The sequence below is a fragment of the Bufo bufo genome, chromosome 6 (genome assembly GCF_905171765.1).
Source record: "Bufo bufo chromosome 6, aBufBuf1.1, whole genome shotgun sequence".
NCBI classification, from domain to species: Eukaryota; Metazoa; Chordata; class Amphibia; order Anura; family Bufonidae; genus Bufo; species Bufo bufo.
The window spans coordinates 303,986,481-304,007,003 of NC_053394.1; the positions used below are offsets into that span (position 1 = coordinate 303,986,481).

At 44.9% G+C, this 20,523-nt stretch overlaps 1 protein-coding gene across 1 annotated transcript; it reads left to right on the top strand.

Annotated features, from left to right (window-relative positions):
• Positions 1-12,696: 12,696 nt before the first annotated feature.
• Positions 12,697-20,299, top strand: ARL5C (ADP ribosylation factor like GTPase 5C). The gene is made up of 6 exons (XM_040437056.1): positions 12,697-12,850; positions 15,958-16,018; positions 16,840-16,987; positions 17,980-18,063; positions 18,445-18,596; positions 19,360-20,299. The coding sequence occupies exons 1-6, from the start codon at positions 12,805-12,807 to the stop codon at positions 19,406-19,408; spliced, it is 540 nt and encodes a 179-aa protein (XP_040292990.1). The 5' UTR covers positions 12,697-12,804; the 3' UTR covers positions 19,409-20,299.
• Positions 20,300-20,523: the final 224 nt, after the last annotated feature.

Below are 20,523 nucleotides of genomic sequence, written 5' to 3' on the forward strand. Positions count from 1 at the left end.
ATTCATCCTCTCTACAAGCTACTGCTGTCCTTCAAATTGAGCAAAATAAAGGGGTATTCAAGTTTGTGAGGTGTTATATCCTATACAAAGGGATAGAGGATAACTATTAAATTGTTGGGGGTCCTACCACTGGGACCTCCACTGATCACAAGAACTGGAACCCTGCACTCCTTGGGCCCCCCTCTTGAAATGAACAGAGTGGTAGGTCGCACATGCTCACCGCTGCTCTATTCATCTCTACTGAAGTTCCAGAGACAGCCGAGTACAGCGGTCCACTACATTCACAAGACCGTATGAATTAAAATTGCAGAAGGGGAGCGGACCCATTCATTTCTATGGGGTGTGCTGCCCGCATCCGTTGCTCCGTGCTGTGGCCCCGCAAAAAAAATAGAACATGTCCTATTCTTGTCCGCAATTGCGGACAAGAATAGGCATCTTCTATGATAGCCGCGGTATCTGTGGTCCGCAAATTGCTGAACGCACATGGGCCAGTATCCGTGTTTTGCAGATCCACAAAACACATCGTTCGTGTGAATGTAGCCTTAAGGAATACCCAAAGAGAGGAATGGAGCAGCAGTGGCAATGCACAACCTGCATCACTATTCATTTTGGAGGGCCCTGAGGGGTGCGGGGTTCCCGTTTCATGATCACTGGGGGTCCCAACAGTAGGACTGCCAACAGTCTTATGGTTATACCCTATACTATGGATATAGCATAACATCTCATAACCAGAATACCCCTTTAATATATACAGCAATAGTTGATGCCTTGTAAGGAACCTGACGTGCATGTTGCTGGTTCATATTTTACTAAATTACAATATAGTAACCATCGATGGATCATTTGAGTCACGCAGACCATCCGTAGATTCATCTGGCTGTACATGGATTATTATTTTCTCAGGTTAGACAAAAAATGGTTGCAACAAATTCACAAATCATCTGGACAGCCACAAGTTACACAAGACTGAAGCAGCTGAAAACATATATATTTCTGTACAAGAATGCTTCCTGTTTTCACCTGGTTAATGTTGTATGAAGCTACTATTTGCGCAACCAGAAAAATAAGGTTTGTGTTTTGCACTTTCTGTTCCTCTCAGAGACATGACATAGACACGATAAACACAAACATGTTGAATAGGTTGGCCTAATAAAAATTGCAATTCAATTGCAGGAGCTGGGATAAGCTATGTCTAGTGACCTCTGGTTGCGTTTAGCTTGGAGGAAACAATAGTGTTGGATGAGGAGAAATCCAACAATGTTGGCGGATGTTGCTGAATTAGCAGGACCCGCTGACAAAAACTCATGTCTATGACCAGCTGTAAACTGTAGTTACTCCTCTGGTGATTGTGCACATATTTATATTCCTAAACAGTATTTCCATATATATATGAAATAATCTGAATGGCTAAATAAGTTGTAATGCAGCGGATGTGGACCCACTGTGCTAACTGAACGGATTTGGCTTGGGACTAATCATGAGGGGATATGCACTTCACTGAAGAGGTCATGAAGCTGCTACCTCTAGGAGTAGTCTCCATTCAGAGACTACTAACCCAAGTGGGTCGAGCCACCAGTGTGTGATACCAAGGGGACAATCAAGAGAGTAGACAATGAACAAGCTGAGGTTGAAACAGGCAGCATGGTAGTCAGACAGTAAGTCAGGGCAGGCGGCACAGGGTCAATATGGTGAACAGGCAGAGATCAGGACAGGGTCAATCCAGTAAACAGGCAGACGTTGAGCATGGGAGATCAGAACAATACAACAGTGCATCTTTGCAGGACTAGACAAGTTAGGAACCTACGACTGGGATTTCCTCAGGGAAACCTTGTAGGCGTTTGGGCTGGGCCCTAATATGCTACTCAGAATAATGGCGCTCTACAATAAACCGCGAGCTCAGGTGAGAGTAAATGGCGCTTTGTCTTCCTCTTTTGAGATCCACAATGGGACTCGCCAGGGGTGTCCGCTATCGCCATTACTATATATTCTGGTCATGGAGTTTCTGGCAAGGGCACTGAGAGCTAATGCATCAATTAGAGGTCTGTATTTTGGTACATTAGAGTCTAAAATCGCAATATATGCAGATGACTTATTGATATACTGTACGGATCCAGTTGTTAGCTTACCAAATATTACAAAAGAATTCTCTATATTTGGAGACTTGAGTAATTTCAAGGTGAACTTCCACAAGTCTGAGATATTGAATGTCACGGTTCCACACACCACAATGCAGGCTTTGAAACAAGCCTTTCCATTTCAATGGAAGACGGATCACATTTCATACCTGGGGGTGTCCATCCCTGCCCGTTTAGAGGATTTATATCAGCTAAATTTCTCTACGTTAATAGAGGAGATTAAGAGGGATCTGGCGGTCTGGAAGGGCTTACCCCTGTCGTGGTTTGGTAGAATACATGCGTTAAAAATGAATGTACTTCCTAGGATTCTTTGCGTTCTTAGGACTATTCCCATCCCGCTGATGGGCGTGTTCTTTAGGACCATAAGATCCTTGTTTATAAATTTTATTTGGGCCAGATCTACTCCTAGGTTGGGGATCAAGTTCCTCTTTAGGACTAAGGATAGGGGCAGGGTTTAGGACTAAGGATAGGGGCGGAGTCGGGGTCCCTGATATTAAATTATACCATAGAGCGGCAATTCTGGCATACATATTAGACTGGTTTCACAACAGCTCCAACAAGAGATGGGTTGGATTTGAGAGGAGCGAGTTGGAAGTCCCCCCTTAAAATCTTCTGTGGATACCAAAAAGTTTGCGTGGCAAGGTACTCCCGACTATTACAGCTGGGGTACTACAGGTGTGGGACAGGTGTGCGGTTGCACTCGGTTGCTCATCTTTCCCGAGCCCTATGACACCAATATTTGACAATCCAGCTTTTCCGCTGTGTAAGGGTAGGAGAGAAATATTAGGTTATCGAAAAGAGGAAGGACTTAGGGTACGACAATTGATCTCGGGAACCTCTATCCGTACTTTAGATGACTTGCCGGGGTGTAGGAATAGAGGTGCGTGGATTTTGTATAGAGGACTGAGAAATTACATACTATCCTTAGGTCCGACGGAAGCCCTTGCTAGGGATCTGACCCCCTTTAAAGCAGTATGTTCACAATCATCTCCTCCTGCGCATTTGGTGTCTCTGATGTACGGGATGCTACAGGAGAATGCTGGACCTGCCTCTACCTTGCCTTATGTTCGGGCTTGGGAGAAGAAACTGGGAAAAGTGTTCTCTAAGGATCAATGGGAGAAATCAATTGTGTTGTCTCACAAGTCCTCCATATGCTGTGGGGTACAAGAAAAGAATTTTAAAATACTTTCTAGATGGTACAGGACCCCTGCTATTTTGCATTCCTTTTTCCCGGAGTGCTCTGACCTGTGTTGGAGATGTTTGGATGAGGTGGGTACAATGTCCCATATCTGGTGGCGGTGTAAGAAGATTGTTCCCTTTTGGTCGGCCCTGAATGAATTGTACAACAGTATGGTGGGTAAGACATCTGTTTGGACTCCGGAGGAAGCTCTATTATCAATGTTTGCCGGTCCCACTCTGGTAGTCAAGAGGGGCCTCCTGAGATTTTTCATGCAGGCGGCTCGTCTGGTGTTGCCTAGACATTGGAAGTCACAGGACGCTCCTAAGATGTCAGAATGGCTAGAGACGTTTGAGAACTTACGTAGAATGGAGGAATTGATTGCAGAAGATGCGGGACTGGACCAGAAATACTTGAAAGTATGGATGCCATGGATTTTGTTCAAAGGGTCTCAGGGATTTTCTGAATGGCTGAATCGGTACAGTTTGTCTCCGGTTGTATAAGATTGTAGGTGTTTGCTTATATGGAAGATACCTAGTAGTTTGTCTTTTTCCTTATGTGTTTGTCTGTGATGTCTGTGTTTGTCTCCCCCGTTTGTCTCGTTTCATGTCTATGCATAGGCTTCAGGAAACACTCTTTGTTGTGAATACTATAGATGTAAGGTCTATTTGCTTAAGTACTGTAACCTACTGATGTCATTTTAATTATGATGTGTTTCTCGCAGTGTACTGATTCATGTTGTTACATTTTTATGCCTAAATAAAATGATTGAACAACAAGTTAGGAACCTATAGCCAGGGGTGGGCTGGGAACTTAAAGTGCAAACAAAAAATGCCCTATTTAGCAGTGGGGCCCATATTGACATAAAACAGGGTCAACACAAGTAGGCAGGGTCAGCAATACCATATCGTGGCACATTATACCACCCCATTAGACCCAAATACCGCAGTGCATCACAAAATACTGCCCCAGTAGCATAAAATACCTGCCCAAACACTGCCCCTCTGTGGTGGCCAATGCCAGCTGCCACATTCTGTCCTCCTGCTCCAGTTGCCTTAGGATGGCAATACAGTTAAATTCAGGAGTCAGGTGTGGAGCGTCAGTTCATTACTTACCATGGCAGGCGGTTGTAAGGAGGGCTCAGGCAGCCCCCTGGGCGTCGGCGCACCAGGAAGTTTAGGGTCCATGGCCAGTCTGCCCCTTCCTGTAGCTCAGGCACCTTCCCATAGATAAAGGCACCTATATGCCCACTTTCTAATATACAGGGCATGTGTCTTGTACCTTCTTTAAATACACAGACACTATGATAAATACCATACACCTTTTTCTAAGGCCTCATGCAAACGACCAAATTTTTCCATCCATGTGCTATCCGTATTTCCGTTTTGTGTCCACAAATTGCGGATCAGCACATTCCAACCTTCGGGAGAAATGCCTATTGTAGAATAGAACATGTTCTTTTTATTTTCAGAATGGACATATGGATACGGACAGCACATGGTGTGCTGTCTGTATCTTTTGCGGCCCAATTGAAATGAATGGGTCTGCATCTGATCCACAAAAAATTGCGTATTGGATGCAGACCGAAAATATGGTCATGTGAATAGACCCTTACCACGGATAGCACATGGATCTATTCATTTCTATAGGTCCACAAAAAATTTTAAAAACAAAACGGACACCACACGGATGTTACTTGTGTGCTGTCCGCACCCGTATGTCCGGTGAACAAATTATGGAGCAAGTCCTTTCTGGTCTGCATTGTGAACGAGAATAGCTATTTCTATTTATGGGAGTGAGAAAAATACACAATGCACAGGCAAGGTGTCCCTCTTTTGCAGCTGAAAATACGGATACGGTCGTGTGCATGAAGCCTAGTGTACAGACGACAGTATGGCTCGACTACTTATTATTTACAGGCACATCTACAGGACCTGTACCTCCATCTAAGTGATAATCACCAAGGCGTGTACCTCACAATTCCTGCTAATACACATGTCAGGACAAGCGCAGCTTAGGTTCTTCTAATACACAAAGAGAACATGTCCCTCACACCTCCTTGTGATACACCACCTACAATACATGCATCTCATGCTCGTCTGTAATTCACAAACCACCATCCTTCTAAAGGCCCCAATACACATAAATGTATTGTCAGCCGAACCCACCATTTCCAGTGGGGCCAGTCGACAACTTTATGCGCATGGAGAGCTCCCAACTCTTTCCCGACAGATGATGTGGGGAAGGGGGGAGGAGACGAATCAACCACATTTTTTGACCCAATACGTTTGTTCTTCTGAGGCATCTACCCCAAGATTTCTCCTCTCATTGGAAACACGCATGTATATGGGGGAGTCATGAGACATACAGCCAAAAGAGTGTTCGTCCAGTATTTGCTGAAGGTGTATGGGCACCTTAATACAGGGATCAGATATCAGGACATGTGCCTATCACAAACATCTCAGCTTTCTCTAATAAATCCACTTCATCTGACTTCATCTACTTCCCTTGTCTAATGACATCACTGAACACTTGTGAACAGTCTTATTGTTATTCAGAGGCACCTCGCTCACATCTACCATTGTTACATAAGGCAGCACTAGATTTCCTGAATGTTCCTGGGTTTAGAGAACATGACCAGTTCCCAGCTGTACACGTGTGTTACCAGCAGTCATTCCTCTAGCGTTGTGTGTAAACCACCTAACCAGTTTAACCACCACATGAGCATCAGACAGGACTGAAAGTTCATCTGGGCTTAATACAAGCAGGCAGAAATTTCCGTTCTTCCCAGCACAAGAGAATTCCCAGTAACCAAGCTAAATAAGGGAGGGGATTTTAGTGATTTTTCAGAGGTCCTACATAAAAAAATGGTCCTGGAAGAATTAAACCCTCCCCAACATTGCCATTTTTCTTTTCATTTTTTACTCCCTGCCTTCCAAGAGCAACAACGTTTTTATTTTTCCATTCCCACAGTCATATGAGGGTCTGTTTTTTAGTGGGACAAGTTGCACTTTCTAATGGCACCATTTAATTGCACCATTGTCTTATGGGTTTTGTTTTTACAGAGTTCACTGTGCAGAAAAAGGACACATTGGGGTCATTTACAAAGACCTGCTTTTTACACTGGTCCATGTTTTCCTCCTGTGCTGCCAGAATAAGGGTGCTGGCACACAGTGCAGTTCTGACATGCAATTAGGATGCAGTTTTTATATTGTAGCAAGCTGAAATTAATTAAATCATTCCCACTATGCAGAACACCAGGGTTTAATGAGGCTGATAAACTGGCTAATTCGAAAACTGCATCCTGAATGCATGTCAGAACGGCACTGAGTGCCAGCACCCAGGGGATTTGCCTAATTTATGACGAGGCACAAATTAGACGCACCTCCGCTAACCCATGCGCCTAGAGTATAAACTACTCCAGCCACTTTTACGCTTGTTTTCAGGCCCCAGCCCCGTCCACACCCTTGCCATTCCCAATATTGTCACACTGGAATTTAAAAAAATCGCAAAAAGTGGTCTTACTACAATTTTTACGCCAAAAACTGTAGTAAACCAATTTTTTTTTTTTCTGTTACTGCAGCTCACTGCAACTCTGCTTCCTCCAGTAGGCACAGCCGCTGTTCTGCTCACCAGCTCCCAGGCTCCAGTTCTCTGGCTCTCCAGTCCCATCAGTGTCCCTCCTCTCCTACCTGGACCGACCGTCGGGGCAGTGACAATTACCTCTCACACAAGCTTAGGCCTGTTTCTTGCCAGCATTTGCTCTCACTGCCCATGCACACTCCCTCTGGCTCTTAATGGACCAGCGCACGCATCTTAAAATTCAACAACTAATGACTGGCCACCCTGGGTACTAAAGTCACACTCCCTGTGAGAAGGTACCTGAGCAATAGATTCCAGAAAAATTGTCCAGAATAGGTGTGCTTGTTTGCCTGTTCCATGTACTTACTTCTGCCTGATCTCTGTATTGACCCTGAGCTGTCTGCCCTGACCTAAGACTGCTTATCGGATCGTACAAACTCCTCCTGCCCTGACCTCCACCTGTACCCGACTATGGTTTTGCCTGACCCCTCTGTGGTCTCTTGATCCCCATGGGTCAGCAGACACTTGAAAAGAGACTACTCAAAGAGGTTGGCCTACTCTGCAGATCCCTGTACAGAGGTTAAAGAGTAAATACCTGGGGGGGCACTTAGATAACACCCTTAGGAGTAGCCTCAAGCCAAATCTGGTCAAGTGACACAGCGGATCCACTGGGGCTTCTTCCACAAGAACGGTATTCATCATATGACATACTTTTCTATTTTAATAATTTGGGAATTTTAGGACGAGGTGATACCAATGATGCGTACTTTTTTTATTGTTTATTTTTAAATTTCTTCAAAAATTTTTAGATCCCCCCCCCTCCAAGAGGACTTGAACATGTAATCATTACATGAAGACACAGTATGTTACATAAGTTAGTAGGGATTTTACAACACAATAAATCAACCTTTCTGTGCATTCCAATACAGATCACTGCACAACTTGTGATTACAAATGATGTAAGCCAAAGGCTCCTAAATTTCCTCTCTGCTCAGAAAGTCAAGACTTGCACTGAGGTTTCCCTAATTGTAAAACATTTACTATTTATATGTATCAGTATAGCGTCCAGAAGGAAGTGAACTGGGCGAGTATTCCGTGCGGGTGCAATGCATGAGGTGAACACATTGCACCCGCACTGAATCCGGACCCAGTCATTTCAATAGGGCTGTGTACATGAGTAATGTTTTTCACGCATTAGGCTAGTTTCACACTTGCGGCAGGACGGATCCGACATGCTGTTCACCATGTCGGATCCGTCCTGCGGCTGTTTCGCCGTGCCCCCGGGCCGCCGCTCCGTCCCCATTGACTATAATGGGGACGGGGGTAGAGCTCCGGCGCAGCACGGCGGTGCACGGAGAAAGCCGCCGGACTAAAAAACCTGACATGCAGTAATTTTAGTCCGGCGGCCTTAAGCCGTGCACCGCCGTGCTGCGCCGGAGTTCCGCCCCCGTCCCCATTATAGTCAATGGGGACGGAGCGGCGGCCCGGGGGCACGGCGAAACAGCCGCAGGACGGATCCGACATGGTGAACAGCATGTCGGATCCGTCCTGCCGCAAGTGTGAAAGTACCCTTACTTGTGTGTTGCGTGAAAATTGCAGCATGTTCTATATTCTACGTTTTTCACGCAATGCAGGCCCCATAGAAATTAATGGGGCTGCGTGAAAATCGCATAGCATCCACAAGCAAGTGCGGATGCGAAGCGATTTTCACGCATGGTTGCTAAGGAGACGAGGGATGAGCGACCCGGGACCTTCTATCTTCATTCAGCAGGACCTGCGCTGACGTCACCGCGCTCACCGCGTGGTAAGCACGATGACGTCAGCGAAGGCCCTTTTGCAGGTCCTTCAAGAAGAACAAAGAAGAGGATCCCGGCTGCGCGATCAAGTGGATGGGGTGAGTAATATTTTTAGTATTTTTTAACACTCAATTGACATTTGACTTTGCATTCTGTATTAAAGAATGCTATTATTTTCCATTATAACCATGTTATAATGGAAAATAATAAAATCTACATAACACCGAACCCAAACCCGAACTTTAGTGTAGAAGTCCAGGTTCGGGTTTGGGTACCAAACATTCAGTTTTTTATCACGCGAGTGCAAAACGCATTGCACTCGCGCAGAAAAAACTGAACGCACCAGCATCCTATCCGGCCCTCACCCGCAATGCCCGTGTGAAAGAGGCCTAAAGGTCCTTTTACATGGGCAAATAATCGGGACTATCTCCATATAGTGGAGATAAATGCAGCTTTCACCTCCTCTAACAGGAAATTATTGGGAACAAATGGTTTGTTCCCGATGATTGCCTGCTATGTTGGCCAGTGTAAAGGGGCCATAGGCTACCTACACACAGTGTGGATTACATACAGTGGATATAAAAGGTCTACACACCCCTGTTAAAATGTCAGTTTTTTGTGCTGTAAAAAAATGAGACAAAGATAAATCATTTCAGAACTTTTTCCACCTTTAATGTGACCTATAAACTGTACCACTCAATTGAAAAACAAACTGAAATCTTTTAGGTGGAGGGAAGAAAACAAAATAACGTGGTTGCATAAGTGTGCACACCCTCTTATAACTGGGGATGTAGCTGTGTCCAGAATAAAGCAATCACATTCAAAATCATGTTAAGGCTGCATTCACACGTCCGTGTGTGTTTTGCGGAGCCACGGATCCGCAAAACACGGACATCGGCGATGTGCATTCCGCATTTTGCGGTCCGCACATCGCCGGCACTTAATAGAAAATGCCTTTTCTTGTCCGCAATTGCGGATAAGAATAGGACATGTTCTATAATTTTCGGGATCGGAATTGCGGACCCGGAAGTGCGGATCCGCAATTCCGGATCCTGGCAGCACATAGTGCTGCCCCATAGAAATGAATGGGTCCGCAATTCCGTTCCGCAAAATGCGGAACGAAATTGCGGACGTGTGAATGGACCCTAAATAGGAGTCAGCATACACCTGCCATCATTTAAAGTGCCTCTGATTAACCCCAAATAAAGTTCAGCTGCTCTAGTTGGTCTTTCCTTAAATTTTCTTCGTCGCATCCCACAGCAAAAGCCATGGTCCACAGAGAGCTTCCAAAGCATCAGAGGGAGCTCATTGTTAAAAGGTATCAGTCAGGAGAAGGGTACAAAAGAATTTCCAAGGCATTAGATATACCATGGAACACAGTGAAGACAGTCATCAAGTGGAGAAAATATGGCACAACAGTGACATTACCAAGAACTGGACATCCCTCCAAAATTGATGAAAAGACAAGAAGAAAACTGGTCTGGGAGGCTACCAAGAGGCCTACAGCAACATTAAAGGAGCTGCAGGAATATCTGGCAAGTACTGGCTGTGTGGTACATGTGACAACAATCTCCCACATTCCTGGGGTGATCTGAAGAGGGCTGTGCACAGGAAATGCCCTCGCATTCTGACAGATGTGGAGTGTTTTTGCAAGAAGAGTGGGCAAATCTTGCCAAGTCAAAATGTGCCATGCTGATAGACTCATACCCAAAAAGACTGAGTGCTGTAATAAAATCAAAAGGTGCTTCAACAAAGTATTAGTTTAAGGTTGTGCACACTTATGCAACCATATTATTTTATTTTTATATTTTTTATTCCCTCTATCTAAAAGATTTCAGTTTGTTTTTCAATTGAGTGGTACAGTTTATAGGTCACATTAAAGGTGGAAAAAGTTCTGAAATGATTTATCTTTGTCTCATTTTTTTTTACAGCACAGAAACCTGACATTTTAACAGGGGTGTGTAGACTTTTATATCCACTGTATACACCATGCATATTTTTTCCATGATGAAACTGACCTGCAGTGTGGATTCTGAAATTTGCAGCATGTCAATTGTTTTTGCCGATTTTTAGTGCGGATTTCATGTTTTGCAATGCAAAGGATGAGACTGGGGGGGGGGGGGAAACTAATCAAAATATGCAAGTAACACATGCACATGTGATGTGGAAATGCAGAGAAATCCCCCCAAAATTTTGTTTTCATGAAAAATTATATAGAAATGCGCATAAATCTGCACTATTTATCGCTGATTTTGTGTTTTTTGGTGCGAAGTTTGTGGAAAACCCACAATATATCAGTCATGAAGCTGCACAAACAATTGACATACTGCAGATTTTAAAAACCGACCACGGGCCAATGTCCACACATACAAAATATGTACCGTGTACAGGAGATTTGCCGAATATCATTTACTTTGCTAGTACTGCATTAGGCTACATTCACACGAATCACACGAACGTGGTGTTTTGAGAATCCGCAAAACACGGACACCAGCCCAAGTGCGGTCCACAATTTGCGGACCGCACATGCCGCGCTATCATAGAAAACGTCTATTCTTGTCTGCAATTGCGGGGCGGCGGCATGGAACTACGGATGAGGACAGCACATGGTGTGCTGTCTGCATCTTTTGGGGCCCCATAGAAATGAATGGGTCCGCACCCGTTCCGCAAAATTGCAGAACAGATGCAGACTCATTCATACTGTCGTGTGAATGTAGCCTTAGGGCCTCATGCACACGGCTGTTGTTTTGGTCTGCATCTGAGCCGCAGTTTTTGCAGCTTGGATGCAGACCCATTCACTTCAATGGGGCCGCAAAAGATGCGGACAGCACTCCGTGTGCTGTCCGCATCCGTTGCTCCGTTCTGTGGTCCGCAAAAAAAATATAACCTGTCCTCTTCTTGTCCATTTTGCGGACAAGAATAGGCAGTTATATTAATGGCTGTCCGTGCCGTTCCGCAAATTGCAGGAACGCACACGGACGCCATCCGTGTTTTGCGGACTGCAAAACATACAACGGTCGTGTGCATGTAGCCTTACATTGTGGATTGTCTCCACGAAAATGCATGTAATCTGCATCGTGGGCAGTCACCATATGTGCCCCAGACCCATACAAAGCATTCTGTTAAGGTATGCATTGTAAAACACTGTCACTTAAATGTTATTGTGCACTGGGGCGGGGGGGGGATCTGGATTGCCCGATGAACAAGCGTTTTCTCATTCATCGTGTAATTGGTGGCAGTACTACACTGTAAGATGATCGATAATGAGCGTTCATTCATCTTGGGTGCGTCCTGAGCCCCTTAAAGGGGTTGTCCGGGTTCAGAGCTGAACCTGGACATACCCAAGATTCTATAATTGTTACATGTGCAGTACATATCCTTTAGGCGATGATTAAAGCTCAGGCGCCTATTATAGGATCTACGGCACCTGCATGGGGTTATAGGGTCAGGCAAGAGGCCAATCCTTGGCGTGGCAAATGCTGGAATACTGAGGCGCTTAGGTGCACCGAGTGGTTAGGGCCCAACACTCAGTGCACTGATACCCTAATTTGCCTATAGAATAAAACACCTTTTTCTCTTGAAAGGGCACAAGAGATTTTAACCATACAGGTACTTTTTAATCAGCAGGATCAACCCTACCAGGCAGTATACCTGGTTCAGAACTAAGCAGAATCAATTCCCATCATTCATATCCTCAACACATAAAAACAACAGGTATATTCCAGTACAGCCTCATCCCCTTCACATGACTATAGTAAAGTACATATGCGCAATAGCCTCAAGCTCCTTCTAACAATAGTCCTTAAACGGAAACTGCTAATGATGGAGGAAGTCAACAAGCAGCCTCGTCAGTGTGACGTCATCCTCAGCACGTCCCTGATACTCCGCGGAAAGCGTCAGGGGCTCCGCCTTCTCTCTCCCTTACCCAGTAATGGACGTCACGGGGACTCCCCGGGAACGTTCCGGTGGGCGGCGCTTAAGGTGACGTCACTCTAGTTTAAATGCTCTGAAGTGCAGCTCGCTGTATTCGAGCTTGTGAAGATCGTGTCGGGACAGGGAGGTCGCAGGGTGCGCCGCTTCATCGATCGGCTGGATTATTACTACAGCTACGACAATGGGACAACTGTTCACTAAACTTATGAGCATCTTCGGCAATAAAGGTGGGTAGTGGAGGGTCGGCCGACCAGGGGGTTGTGCTGTGGGGTGCCAGAGAGCCCGGAGGATTACAGACCGGCGGCTGTGAGTGACAGGTACCTGAGGCTGATCTACACTGCCCGGTGTGGATATCGGGGCGTATGGGCTCCCACTGAAGAGGCCCAGAGGGTCTACAAATCGGCGACCCATGGTTTTGTTGGGGTCTCTGGACTGACACGGGTATACCGGGGTGATATGGTCATCTGATCATATGTTATGTATGACAGCGGGTCCTATTGTTCTCCTCACACCCAGTGGTGACTGCTGAGACTTGTTGTCCTCCAGCTTTGTTGATGGTTTGATATAGTTACACTATTGCTCTATCTTTCCTCACCTTCTACAATGTATGTGAACCCCTTTTTAGGGCTGCACCTCAACAATTCCCCAGTCTGATAGTGGGAAAGTGGGCGTTAGTGGTGAGAAATCTGGTTCTGATCAGCTTTATTCCATCAAGTGGTTAAAAGGGTGCCTGCAAAAAATACTCATTGCCTATTGTGATAAATGTATGATGGCAGAGAGAGAGTTAACCAGTGGGGACCCCCTCTGTGTATGTGACTGCCTGAGATGGGAGCAGATTACAGCACTTGGCTGCGTCCATCAGTCCTGGAGTGAGGTAGTGGGGCACATGTCTGACCACCGCTCTATGCAGACAGGGAGCACAGGCCTCTCCCCCTCATGCCGATGACCCTCGTGACATTTATGATTTCCCCCCCCCCCCCCCTGTCCCCGTGCCAAAAATTGGCAAACTTTAGCGCACTCTACTGTCGTGCAAAAGTTTACGACTTTTCTGAGGGTTTTACTCACCGCGCACCAGAGTAGGCATTCCGTCACATGTGTTATAATGTACGCCAGGAAACCTGCCTAGATTATAGTCACGTTGCTGGTCTAGATCTCAGCTTTGTCGCATTGTATGGATGTGCCACAAATATTCACCTCTTAATAGCTGTGGCACATCTAAAACAAGCAGGGAAACGATTAAGACTCGTGACCTCTGTCTTGTGGATGGGTGATGACTAGTGTTGAGTGAACTTGTGTTCAAGTTCGGCGTGCAAGATTCGGTTTATCTAAGAATTCCGTTCTGGTTTGAGCTACTATGGACCATGGTATAGCGGACTCCATAACGGAATTCTTAGATAACACGAACCTTGTATGCCGAACTTGAAAACACAAGTATGCTCAACACTAGTGATAAATATTTTTTTTGTAGGCCAATCCCTGACCAGTGGTCCCTCAAGAGAATATTAATTGGTTCCAGGAGGACCACTGTATGTTGAAAACATTGTAAGTTGAGTAATTGGTTCCAAAGCCCCAAAATGTCATCCAAGATGACAGAAAATTAAGGTTTAAGAAAAATAAACGGATAAAACAAGTCCTTACATATAACAGTCAGGAATGGCTGTTAAAGGGAACCTGTCACCAGGATTTAGTGTATAGAGCTGAGGACATAGCGGCCATCTAGCAACCTAGCACATCGGCAATACCCAGTCCCCATAGCCCTCTGTGCTTTTATTGTGTAAAAAAACCCCGATTTGATACATATGCAAATTAACCTGAGATGTGTCCTGTACATGAGATGAGTCAGGGGCGGGACTCATCTCAGGTTAATTTGCATATGTATCAAATCGTTTTTTTTACACAATAAAAGCACACAGAGCTATGGGGACTGGGTATTGCGGATGTGCTAGCGGCCATCTAGCAACCCATGTCCTCAGCCCTATACCCCAAATTCCGGTGACAGGTTCCCTTTAACTAGCAACTAATACAGCTACTTTACCAGAGAAGTGGCCTGGATTGGTTGGATCTGAGACATTGTATTTTGCGTCTGGTTTCAACTTACGATGGGTCTTTTCTGATATTGAAAATATTGTATCCTGAGGCCATTGTATCACTGTAATTGATTGGACCTGCTGAAAGGATGATTGTGTGTTAAATCTCCCCCCCCCCCCCCCTCTCCAATGTTATTGGTGTCCGTCTGGTTGTCACATGTACCACAGACATAGACTATGGTCAATAATAAAATTGTAATCTTCCGCATCAGTCAGAACAATTGTTCCAGGTTTGGCTCACGATGGGAGCTGCTAACCCTAGCTTTACATCAGTTTTCTAGTGTAGGAAAGTCACAAATTTAGTTGAAAGTGCAACTTTTTAGTTCCCCCCCCGACACCTTTGCCACTCCAAAAAGTGGGCATGAGGAGGCCCGCGTGCACCAGAAAACTGTTGCCCTTTAGACTAGAAGTCCGCTGCTGGAGTAGATTCCAGTTCTGGGACATGGACGCTTATTTATTGAGGCATGGGCATAATAATGATGATGATGATGATAACAATAACCCGCTGGAGAAAGATCCGACCAATTGCCATTCTTGGTAAATGTGTCTGTCCTCCTGATATTGTGGGAGGTATGTATGACCCCTGTCCAGGTGAGCTTACACCTATATGTGCTTTGCAGTTGATGGCTCATCTTATGCATCAAAGCAGCTTTTGTCACGAATATGTCTGCTATATAATAATCTGGGCCGCCCTGTAGGTTGCGCAGACGGCCGCTCTACATCTCCAGTGTCCTGGTGGGAAGTGTATTGTATCTGCTCGGCCTCTGTGCCCCCTAGTAGTTTCATCATCGCATCTCTGTGTGCTGAGGCTTCAGGCTATTATCCCTGCACAGCTGGGTGTGAATAGGTTGCATGCCCTGTTGTTTCTCTTCTGAGGAGGGGGGAGGGGAGAGTTTTGTATAGCTCTAGTTTCTGTCTCTCTTGGATGTTTTCTGAGTTCAGACATAGCTCGCATTCCGTTCTCTCCACATCTGTCTCAAGGGGTGGAAGGAAGTGGGTGTACGTCGGTCGGCCATGGCGCTCTCATGAATACACATAATTGTGGTGGTTTCTCCTGTTTGATGTGTGTGCCTGGGTTATGTATAGGATGTGAACTGTATCCCCTATGGAGAGTCTCCTACAGACATTACATTTGTAGCCACAAGTTGTAAAAAGTTCACAGCTGGCGCTGCAGTTACGTCCCTTCAAGGTGCATAAACTGTAAGACTGTGTTAGACCATAACCACTCGTTTTTTTTTATCCCACAGAGCACAAAGTGATCATTGTAGGACTGGACAATGCTGGGAAGACCACCATCCTGTACCAATTGTGAGTATTCACACCCCCAGCAGATGGTCTAGACACAATAGAGAAAGAGACAGACACTTGGCTAGTTGGGATATAGCACTTGACAGGGTGTGAGAAAGTTGATTGACCTTCACTGCAGCTATTTTCTATCTAAATGGGTCTGGTGTGAGCCTATTCTATGTCGGCGAGTATACATTTATCTAGGGAGGTGAACCCCCCAACATGCGGCTCTCCAGCTGAATTTACATAGTGCCTACATATTCTGCATCGCTCGCATCATCCATACCTGTTCCCATTGGAGCTCACATTCAGATCTAACCTATCAAACATGGGTAGAACATACAATCTCCATGCAGATGTTGCTCTTGGTTGGTTTCAAACCAAGTAATACAGCAGTGCTAACCACTGAGCCACCATGCTGATGCAAAAGAACAATGCTTATACAGCCTCAGAGGATGCTGGGAGTAAGTTTTGCAACAGATTAGGGACCACTTAGCTAGGTTAAGTTGGATAGACGTTGCCCATTCACCCAAACCTCCAACAACAAAATGACACAGAAGTGATCTCGAATGGAATCTGTCCTCTGAGAGCAGCAGCTTCCAGTGGTGAGACCCTGATGGAAATGCTGGGACAATTGTATTGACCCAGTCAGTCGCCTTCCTAAAATCAGTATTGAGCAGCTCCAGCTGAGGGCTGAACTCCGCTCGGCACAGAACCCAAGCTCGGGAGCCTCTTCCCTTTACTGAGTGGGTCACAATTTGTCACATCCATACAGCATAAGTGCTCCTTTGTTTAGTCACAATCTATATGGATGCTAACAAGTGTTTGCTTCTGTCTTCCAGTCTCATGAATGAAGTTGTTCATACAGCGCCCACTATTGGCAGTAATGTGGAAGAAATTGTCCTGCGGAACACACACTTCCTGATGTGGGATATTGGGGGACAGGAGACCCTTCGAGCAACATGGAACAGTTACTACTCAAATACTGAGGTAAGCGCTCAGACACACTGCTATATAGTAAACTCTTAAAAGGACGCAGCGCTCACACGAGAGCCACGGCCCCAGCTGATCAGTAGAGGTGCCAAGAGTCAGATCCCCACCAGTCTGATATTGATGATCTATCTTAAACTTCTAAAAAGCAGTTGCAATCACCCGTGGTGGTCCCCTTTAAAACAAGCAAAATATCAAGACTAATAGAGTGTTATCTGTGTGTTTCCCTCATCTAAATGTTAAAATGACTCCAGTGATCCTGCTTTACTTTAAGGGGTTATCCAGGAAAAGATATGTATGACTTATCCTCAAGATAGGTCATCAGTATCGGATCTGCAAGGGGTGCAACACTCGGGGACCCCAGCTGATCGGCTATTAGAAGAGGCCTTGAGCGCTGCAGCCTCTTCCTAGGCCAGTGACATCACTGTACATCAGTCACATGTCCTATTTGCATCTCAGCCCCATTTAAGTCAATGGGGCTAAGCTGCAATACCTAGCACTGCCACTATATTATGTACAGCGCTGTCTTTGGAAAGCTGCCAGGAGTCTGCATCTCACCAGAGCTCCAATGAGAACAGTGGCTCCCTGAAATAGCTGACTGGTGGTGAAGCCTGGTCTTGGACCTCCACTTTTGTGATAATGATAACCTATCCAGAGGATAAGTCATCATAATCATTTCCAGGATAACCCCTTTAAATGGGTTGTCGCATCTCAGTCTTTCATGGGCAAAGTGGACATAATCACATTAAGCTCCAGCCATGGGATATAGAGTTATGTAAAATGGCCGAGTGACACTGACTCTGCATGGAGCATTGCCTGCTCAGTAGTTTCCATAATATAGGCCACCCCATTGTTGTACTCTGAATATTCCTGCCAAGATGGGGCAACCCGTTTAAGTCTTCTGAAGGAAAGATCTATCGTACTGCAGGCATTTTTGTACATCGTGAAGTAGCTTCTAATCCTAATCATATTTTATTCTGTCTATTTTTCAGTTTGTCATTTTGGTGATTGACAGCACTGATCGAGAACGTTTGCCGGAAACGCGGGATGAACTGTACAAGATGCTGGCACATGAGGCAAGTCCTCCTCTAACTTTCTTATGGTTTCTAGCCTAAGTTACTGGATAAGTAGGTCATCACTAATTGAAGAGGGACTACCCCCCCCCCACCCTTTCATTGCCAGATTAAAAATAAATGAAGTAACAGCCCAAACAATTCCAGACCTTCTCATTGTAGCTATTCATTGCCGAGTCCTACTGACTTCTTAATGAATGATGGTTTTTGTTTGGCTGTTTTGCTAAGCACGCCCAAGCCTATACAGACATGCTCTTCCAAGATGATTCTCACAAAAAACATTAATCTAAGTCTGCCAGACTCCCCCGAGTAATTAATCTCAATGGGAAATGCCAGAATTTGGTTGTTTTCACTCCTTCTAAACCGTTGTCCTTCTCCATACAGGACCTGCAGAACGCGGCCGTTCTAATCTTTGCCAACAAACAGGATGTAAAGAACTCCATGTCGGCATCAGAGATCTCTACCATGTTGGCACTTAGTGCCATAAAAGACAGAGCCTGGCACATTCAGGGTTGCTGTGCACTTACTGGAGAAGGGTAAGTGGTGTGTGTTTTTTTTTTAAATTTATAATGGCTGATTCTAACCTTTCCTATAGCAACAGAACAGTTTAGTGTGATATGTTGTATCAGTTGAGGACACTTTCAGACGAGTGAGTGTCATGCTCCATACTCACAGCGTGAGTATGCGGCAGCTCCTGTCCTGACCTCCCAGCACTGATGGGGTTGCATAGCATTATATTGATTTATGATGCTATGTAACCCTTACAGTTCTGGAATGTTTTGGTTAACACTGACCTAATGCTATCAAAACTTTCCCATAAGGAAACATTGAATGTGGGCAAGTCATTGTAACAGACTCTGTGCCCCCTGAGGCCCTGGCTTACAAGTAGCCTAATCTTTGGGCTGTATAGGGCAGCATTGCCTATTATATTTTTTATTTTTATTTTTCTCCTTCCCCTGATGATCACACTTGCGACACGGTTCTCCGCGCCATGCCAGCTGAACAGGCAGTATGCTAGCATCTAGGTCAATGTGAGATTACTTAATTTAGTATTTTAAATTTTGTTCTAATTTGGGATATGAAAGGTTGCTGAGTTAGTATTTCTGACAAAACGATTGCATCAGTCAGCTGACAGAGAAGTGGAAAGTTCCTTGTCTGCAATGTACCTATTTAAATTTCTTCCCCATAGAACATATAATTTTAACTATTGCAAAACTCTGAAGGGCTGCAAGTTTTGCTGGAGATTGCATGTGCTCCTTCTAAAGTTAATGATTGATCTTGTTTGCCTTTCTTCCACAGGCTGCCTGCTGGATTAGACTGGCTGAAGTCTCGGGTTACCGCTAACTGACTTTGATGGGAGCCTCTATTTATTTTCCATACGCTGGACACTTTTTCGTATTGCTTTTGTACAAATTTCATCCTTTTTATACAGACATATTTGCTTATTTTTATGTGAAAAGAGAAGCGGCTGTGGACTTTATGACGTGGGCTGTGGATGGCTCGAGCCAATTCCATTACGAAACAGCATCCAATCCTCAGAATCTGCAAGGACGCGAGAGGACTTCATAATACAATGTTGGAGAGACTGAAAAAAAAAAAACTTTTTATGCAATTTACAGCCCATGCATTAACTTTACAAAATGGGGATGTCGTCTTGCTGCTCCCTTTTGGCATTCTGGGTATTTTGAATGGTGTGTATTTTTGTAACTCCAGTATGACTACCTCAGCTTTCTCCATTCTGCTTACCGGGCATTTTCTGCTATGAAGCGCCCTGTGTTTGCTTTGGAGGCACAAGAATTTACATCTGGTTTAGATGAGAGTATCCACAGCTGCACCATGTGGTTTTTCTCTTTTTTTTTTTATATTAACCCTTTAATATGCTGAGTTTTTAATCTATACCTTCTTTGATTGAGGTCTTTAATGCACCATTAAGCAGCACAGGCCCCTTAGATGGGCTATAGGTTAAAATTCTCCTTTGTCACTGTGTATATGTATGTTTCCCTCCGTGAAAAAATATATTTATTTTGTACGTCATGACAAGCTCGTCCTATCTCTGAGACAATTTGGAGAAGGAAGGCTGTTCGCTTTTTATGAAGACATTTCATTGGTGCTATGAACCCCTGGTATAAACAGGGGTGTTTTGTACAGTGTTAACCCTTTCTGTGCCTGACTGTGCAGTGTGCTGGCATTGTCTGTACACGGGGCATCAGTCAGGGAGTATTAAACAATGTTCTATTCATGTGCTGTCTAGGTCTCTTCTGTTGAGGGAAAGGAGGTTATAGGGGTTGGGTTCTGCATGGCTGGTGGATAGTCTGTGATTAGCCTTTGTCCTACTTTTAGCTGTATACTTTGTAGTGATGTAACTTTAGGCCATGCAAAACTGATTTGAAGGTTATGAAGAAAGACTGACTTCAAGTACAGTCTTGCAATGTTCAATTATCACGCTCCTCATGTGACATATTG

Bases quoted from the DNA above. Each gene is read 5' to 3' on its own strand.
- ARL5C (XM_040437056.1), top strand. From the start codon at position 12,805: ATGGGACAACTGTTCACTAAACTTATGAGCATCTTCGGCAATAAAG. The intron at 16,019-16,839 runs GTGAGTATTCAC...TCTGTCTTCCAG, and splicing joins ACCACCATCCTGTACCAATT to TCTCATGAATGAAGTTGTTC. The intron at 18,064-18,444 runs GCAAGTCCTCCT...TTCTCCATACAG, and splicing joins ACAAGATGCTGGCACATGAG to GACCTGCAGAACGCGGCCGT.